This window comes from Manduca sexta, unplaced genomic scaffold (assembly GCF_014839805.1).
Source record: "Manduca sexta isolate Smith_Timp_Sample1 unplaced genomic scaffold, JHU_Msex_v1.0 HiC_scaffold_3177, whole genome shotgun sequence".
NCBI lineage: Eukaryota > Metazoa > Arthropoda > Insecta > Lepidoptera > Sphingidae > Manduca > Manduca sexta.
The window spans coordinates 7,873-14,837 of NW_023594216.1; the positions used below are offsets into that span (position 1 = coordinate 7,873).

Below are 6,965 nucleotides of genomic sequence, written 5' to 3' on the forward strand. Positions count from 1 at the left end.
ATACCAACCTAGGACTGAGTTAACATAACACACGTTTCATGCATCTTGACCTCTTAGTCCCCAGCCCATAATAATTATATTTGATGATTGTTATTTGTGTATTATCACTCATAATCAATAAAGCAATTTTTTAATCAAATTTACACATAATGTAATAAGATGTAATGATACAAAGGCGCCGAATTGTTAATACCCAACATAACCGCTACATAATCAACCGTAATTCAAATCTTTTGTATACATTTTTTGCAGGAGCAGATAGCGATGCGGTCACTGCCCTATCAGGGAGACACGGACCATCCACAAAAAACGACTCTGCAGGAAGTATGGCATCTGCGAAGGTCAAGGAGGTTACGGCGGTTACCAGGGCCAGCAGGGATACGGAGGCTACGGAGGGTACCCTATAAACATCGCCATCAGTCAGTCGCAATCATCAGCTAATGAAGGCGGTGGTGGATACGGCAGTGGGTACTACCCTAACAACTACCAATACAACGGCGGCTACCCCAACCAAGGTTACGGCTACAACCAGGGTTATGGAGGTTACAACCATGGACATGAAGGTCACAACCAGGGGTACGGTTACAACAAACCATACTACGGTAACGGTCAAGGGTCCTACAACAACCAATTTAATGGCAATTACTATGGAGGCAACGGAGGATATGGTCAAAAGCCGTATAGTGGTTACTATGACGAGGATGGTTATGAAGGAGATGAATATGGATACGAAAGAAGTAACAATGGTCATGCTGCTGCAGGAGCATATGCCGAAGCTGGCAGTAAAATGATTAAGGAATAATTTATTAATAGAGTAGTTCGATCCTATTTTAAAACATTATACAGGGAAAGTTAGTTTATCTGCTAAAGCTTTTTTATGATAAGGAGTTACGCGAACGTACTGCACCTGCATGTGGTGATCATGCCAGCAGTTATTAATATAATATTATGTTGAAATTTGGTAGAAATTTAGAAATGGAATTGATATTAATTTATGTCTAAGAGGCGCAGTTTATTAAAGGACCGATGGAATTTATCAGCGAGAAATAGATAATATTCATAAGCTTGACATTTATAGAATTTCTTTTATAGATTACAGTTATCTTCTAAAATTAAATTAAGATATTTGCAAATTTTTCGAAACTTAATTTTAAATTTCTATACATTGAAACCTAATTAAAAAAGAAAGGGAATGAACATTTTGAAGGTCCAAATGAGTTTATAATAAGTGACGTATATTTAAGTGAAGCAAAAACTGTTTCAATGCTCATTTTTAATTGCAATGATGTACCAAATAGAAATCTATAAAACTTTATCAACCAGCTAAAATAAGTTAAAGTGACCCAAGAGTTCAACATGAATTGCTTCGGATTAATCCTGTTTTTCACCATCTTCACAGGGCATGGCTTCTTGGTCCAAGGTTCGGATTATATCATAATCATTTCTGGGTTAAAAGCTTTACCAAATGGCATTATTTTTTGCTTTCTCTGAGCATTTTTCAGTATATTATAGTTTAACTTAATTTCAATTCTTGATCTTGCTTTTGGTATATTTATTAATTAATTATAAACTTTATATATTTGTTTTTATCGAAGCCTATCATGATGATATAAAAATCGTGACCTTTTATTAAATAGCATTAATTCTCTGCCCTCATAATACCAACCTAGGACTGAGTTAACATAACACACGTTTCATGCATCTTGACCTCTTAGTCCCCAGCCCATAATAATTATATTTGATGATTGTTATTTGTGTATTATCACTCATAATCAATAAAGCAATTTTTTAATCAAATTTACACATAATGTAATAAGATGTAATGATACAAAGGCGCCGAATTGTTAATACCCAACATAACCGCTACATAATCAACCGTAATTCAAATCTTTTGTATACATTTTTTGCAGGAGCAGATAGCGATGCGGTCACTGCCCCTATCAGGGAGACACGGACCATCCACAAAAAACGACTCTGCAGGAAGTATGGCATCTGCGAAGGTCAAGGAGGTTACGGCGGTTACCAGGGCCAGCAGGGATACGGAGGCTACGGAGGGTACCCTATAAACATCGCCATCAGTCAGTCGCAATCATCAGCTAATGAAGGCGGTGGTGGATACGGCAGTGGGTACTACCCTAACAACTACCAATACAACGGCGGCTACCCCAACCAAGGTTACGGCTACAACCAGGGTTATGGAGGTTACAACCATGGACATGAAGGTCACAACCAGGGGTACGGTTACAACAAACCATACTACGGTAACGGTCAAGGGTCCTACAACAACCAATTTAATGGCAATTACTATGGAGGCAACGGAGGATATGGTCAAAAGCCGTATAGTGGTTACTATGACGAGGATGGTTATGAAGGAGATGAATATGGATACGAAAGAAGTAACAATGGTCATGCTGCTGCAGGAGCATATGCCGAAGCTGGCAGTAAAAATGATTAAGGAATAATTTATTAATAGAGTAGTTCGATCCTATTTTAAAACATTATACAGGGAAAGTTAGTTTATCTGCTAAAGCTTTTTTATGATAAGGAGTTACGCGAACGTACTGCACCTGCATGTGGTGATCATGCCAGCAGTTATTAATATAATATTATGTTGAAATTTGGTAGAAATTTAGAAATGGAATTGATATTAATTTATGTCTAAGAGGCGCAGTTTATTAAAGGACCGATGGAATTTATCAGCGAGAAATAGATAATATTCATAAGCTTGACATTTATAGAATTTCTTTTATAGATTACAGTTATCTTCTAAAATTAAATTAAGATATTTGCAAATTTTTCGAAACTTAATTTTAAATTTCTATACATTGAAACCTAATTAAAAAAGAAAGGGAATGAACATTTTGAAGGTCCAAATGAGTTTATAATAAGTGACGTATATTTAAGTGAAGCAAAAACTGTTTCAATGCTCATTTTTTAATTGCAATGATGTACCAAATAGCAATAAAGTCGTTTAATTGGCAACATGATGTCATATTTAAGATAAGTTGGCAATTACTCACGTTTTACATTAACTGTCTGTGATAAAATTTTATTTTAACGATGTTTAATTTGTAGCAATAAACGTAATAAGTAATTATTTGTTTTTATTTCTGATTGATTCTTACCGATAGGTAATGGATATATATAGAATAAATTATTTCACTTAAGGTGGTTTATACTTTAATCTGTAACTAAACAAGTATTGTAATTTAAATTACGTCTAGTTAGTGATTAGTTCTCGCAGTTGAAAGAAAAATGTAAAATAATTAATAATCATGGATATTTCTGCCTTTAAAATTTCGTCATATTAAATTTTAAAGGCCGAAATATCCATGATTATTAATTATTTTACGTTTTTCTTTCAACTGCGAGAACTAATCACTAACTAGACGTGAATTTAAATTCTTACTACTTGTTTAGTTACCCAGATTAAAGCCGAAACAAAAGAAATGGACCTTGAGCTACCACCCTAAGCAACAAAAACAACATAACTAACCTCATACAAATATAAAGATAATCTATCGCTATTTGGAACCGTAAAACAAGCAAACATCATAGAAATATTGTGTTTTCTTCAACTGTGAACAATGTTGCTTATTTAGTTGAACTTTATTTAATTATTGACGTAAAACATAAATTTATTTGGATTTTTTGCACCCTATTTAAAATACGAAGTCCCGGCACCAACCAACTTTAGTTAGAAGGAGGAATTGTGATTCGTACTGTATCTCTAACAGATGTTTTGGGGGGCCATTAAGAGCCTTGTGAAAAAAGAAACATAGATTTTTTTATTTCCTTACTGTAATAATTGACGAAATGGCAATTTAGTAATGTGACTTTCAGGTCACCTATTCATTTATTCCAGCATTTCCTTAATTTCATTTGCTGTGATGTATATAAATAAGTAACTAGTGTAGTTTATGCATTATGATATGTAGTTGCTTGAACTTTAGATATATAATGACTATTTATTATAATATTATTTTAACGTACTCTGTTTTCTTACCTCTTTCATTACGTGTAGATGACCGCTGCTCTATTTTTCCTGGTTAAATAAATCCATCCAAAGGTAGGAAGAAATCGTCAATTGTGGTAAGACTGTCATTTATACTCCTTCGTGTATGGCCTAGCCTTTATTGTATATTTAGTTATTATCTTTGCTCTAGATATACAATAAAGAGTATAAAATTAAATTAAATTAAACTCTTAGTTGTAATCCTTTGAATAGTGTATATTGTTCGAGGTAACAAAGGATTTGATTAACACAATGTTTTATACATACAAATTTAATAATATTAGTTAGACCCTTTCTACAATAGTCAAATAAAGTAAACAGCTTCACGAACGTCATAAAAAAGTAATAAACAATTTGCGCGAATCCACTTTTTTATTTCTCTATAAAACATTGATCAAAATATTTATGACAATTTATAAATCAATATGGCGTTTATTGCTATTGAGATGAATCTATTAGTTTTTCTTATAATGTTACGTATAAAAACAGTAAATGGCCCACTTCCTCCATAAATTAAGGATTTTTTAAACAAACTGTAGGTCTTTGACCAGATGAGACTTATCGTATGAATAAACATTTCCAATAAATTGATAATTTTGGCTAAGTCGAGCTAATCAAAGGAAGTTATTTGCATTCCTTGTATCGAGTGACTGTAATAATTGTAAATTGGGCGATACCGTGATGAGATGCTTGATAAAAAATTTACATTTACGTCACCATACTGACCTTAGTCATATTCTTTTTAGAGCGTACGATCTAAGAAATTGATAACCCTACAGCTATATTTCCTTAAGCAAAATTATTTGAAAAAGTATGCTTACGAGTTAAAAAGTTCACCTCTGTTCTACGAACAAGTAAATATTAAAGGGTTTACGTAATGCCTTGACGGAAATAGCAACCACAAATTCAATCTACGACACAAACTCAAGTAACTCATTTTATATCCGATAACTAAATCTAAAATCATCTTAAATTATGGAGTTAATTATATTATAATACTACAGTGCCAGTGATGCGACAACCGCATAGTAACAATGCAATTAAGAAACATTTTCAAAGGGATAAACTAAGAAGGAAACTTGAATTTATGTAAATATTTATTAGTGAATAAAAATATACTGCCATTAGGGACAACTTGAAAACATATGATAATGCAATAATTCACAATGATTTATTTGTGATTCCTGTAAAATCAGTAATAAAAAAAATCGGATATGCTTATTAAATAAAAATTTTGGACATAACATACAATCTTGAGATTGTCATACTGTAATTATAAAAAGGATTTGATCACATAAAAAATCACTATTTTAACGCTTCAACTATTTTGCTCACATTAAAATTATCTGGTCGTAAATTCCTAGCCAGAAGTTGACTTATGTGTTTTTTTTAAATAAACTTGTCGTTTGATCACTTGATTTTTATTGCTCCAATTAGGCTCAGTATCATTAAAGATGATACTTGTAGCATCCGCGATATTTATGGTATCAGATCACCCGGGACAAGTCGAATTGGTTTACCGTAACTAGTTAGATAAATTTTATTTATGAGTGTCAATGGCTTCGGGTGTATCATCATGACCCACTCAATCTCGAGTGGGGGATTTATGTTTCTAGTATATAAACACGGAGAAATGTTTCACAGGCATCCATAACCACCGGGGAAACATCCAAGCATCCTTCAAACAAAGAAAAACATTTTTCAAAATGTTTGTTAAATTTGTGGTTGTCGCATTCGCCATCACGGCATGCAACGCGGCTCCCTTTGTAATTACAGGCAAGTGTTAATATCTCACTTGTCATACTGATTCAGTATTTTAATTGTGTTTTCTACTTAACACATTTGTATTGGTATCACGAGGCCTGGCTAAAAGTTATTGCATACTAATGAATTGATTAAAATTAAAGAAACTGTCAATTAATAAACTCATTTAATTTCCCAGCCAAGAACTACAATCCTGGTAACGTGTACCCCGGCTACCAGACCCCAAGCATCGCGTACGGCTACGGAAGCGGCTTCAGCAGCAACATCGCCGGCATCCGCCACTCCGGGGTACGGCGCGGGCTTCGCCAACAGCGACGGCGCTGCCAACGCTCAGGGCATCGGCATCGCTAGCACCCACGCCAACCCCGCCCGCCGCGTGTACAACATCCAACCAGCCGCCTACCAGCCCGCGCCTGCTTACAACAGCGGATGGAACCGCAACTACGGCTCGGCCGTGTCTTCCGCCCAGAACATAGGCAACGCTGGCTCTGCTGTCGCCCATTCTAACTCTGCTGGACTCGGCAATGCTGTAGCCAGTGCCTCCAACCATCGCGGTCTTGGCTATGGATCTGCCGTTTCATCTGCCAACAGAGCACAATGGCTTCGGCTCGGCCATCTCCTCCGCCAACAACTCCGGCTATGGATCTGCCGTTTCTTCTGCCCAAACTCGCGGCGCTCTCGGCGACTACAGCTCCGCCGTGTCTGCCTCTGAGAACGTCGGTGGAGTCCGCTCCAGCACTGCCCAGGCGGTCCAACAGACCGCGGGCTCCGTGCAGCACAGCGGCGCCACCAGCATCGATGGCCCCGGCGTCCATGCTGCTTACTCACACGCTGTGAATAACCGTTACTACTAAGCTAACGGGACCGAACTATGTTTAAAAATATAAAGATATCGAGACGACCTTGAAGACTTGTCTCCATGTCTTTATAGTAGTAGTGCCATGTGAAATAATAATAAACAACATCATACAACATTCAACTCTGTACTTATTTCCTACACAAGTATATTTAAACTATTTGTGCTGACCCGGCGAACTTCGAACCGCCATATTTTTTTGCCGTACATAGGTACTGTCTAAAATCTAACTCCCTTATTCATAGACGTTTTATCTAAGGAGGGAGTATATAATATCTATTGAGATATAACAATATTAGCCAATCACAACGGCCCTATGGCTACGCACTG

At 36.1% G+C, this 6,965-nt stretch overlaps 3 protein-coding genes across 3 annotated transcripts; all 3 read left to right on the top strand.

Annotated features, from left to right (window-relative positions):
- Nucleotides 1-280: 280 nt before the first annotated feature.
- LOC119192791 (prisilkin-39-like) lies at nucleotides 281-802 on the top strand (the record flags this gene model as incomplete). Its single annotated transcript, XM_037446556.1, has 1 exon — nucleotides 281-802. A coding segment is annotated over one exon (522 nt), but the record flags the coding sequence as incomplete, so codon positions are not given.
- Nucleotides 803-1,348: 546 nt separating this feature from the next.
- On the top strand, nucleotides 1,349-2,733 carry LOC119192792 (abscisic acid and environmental stress-inducible protein-like). Its single transcript, XM_037446558.1, has 2 exons — nucleotides 1,349-1,420; nucleotides 1,911-2,733. Exons 1-2 carry the CDS (start codon nucleotides 1,357-1,359, stop codon nucleotides 2,453-2,455), a joined length of 609 nt encoding a protein of 202 aa, XP_037302455.1. The 5' UTR covers nucleotides 1,349-1,356; the 3' UTR covers nucleotides 2,456-2,733.
- A 2,736-nt stretch (nucleotides 2,734-5,469) lies between these two features.
- On the top strand, nucleotides 5,470-6,740 carry LOC115453295 (keratin-associated protein 6-2). The gene is given in 4 exon segments (XM_037446557.1): nucleotides 5,470-5,536; nucleotides 5,958-6,064; nucleotides 6,066-6,368; nucleotides 6,370-6,740. Coding segments are annotated over 4 exon segments (741 nt in total). The 3' UTR covers nucleotides 6,634-6,740.
- The last annotated feature ends 225 nt before the right edge of the window (nucleotides 6,741-6,965 follow it).

Excerpts from the sequence above, each read along its gene's own strand:
- LOC119192792 (XM_037446558.1), top strand. The coding sequence starts at position 1,357 with ATGAATTGCTTCGGATTAATCCTGTTTTTCACCATCTTCACAGGGCAT. Across the intron at positions 1,421-1,910 it reads GCATGGCTTCTTGGTCCAAG|GAGCAGATAGCGATGCGGTC; the intron begins GTTCGGATTATA and ends CATTTTTTGCAG.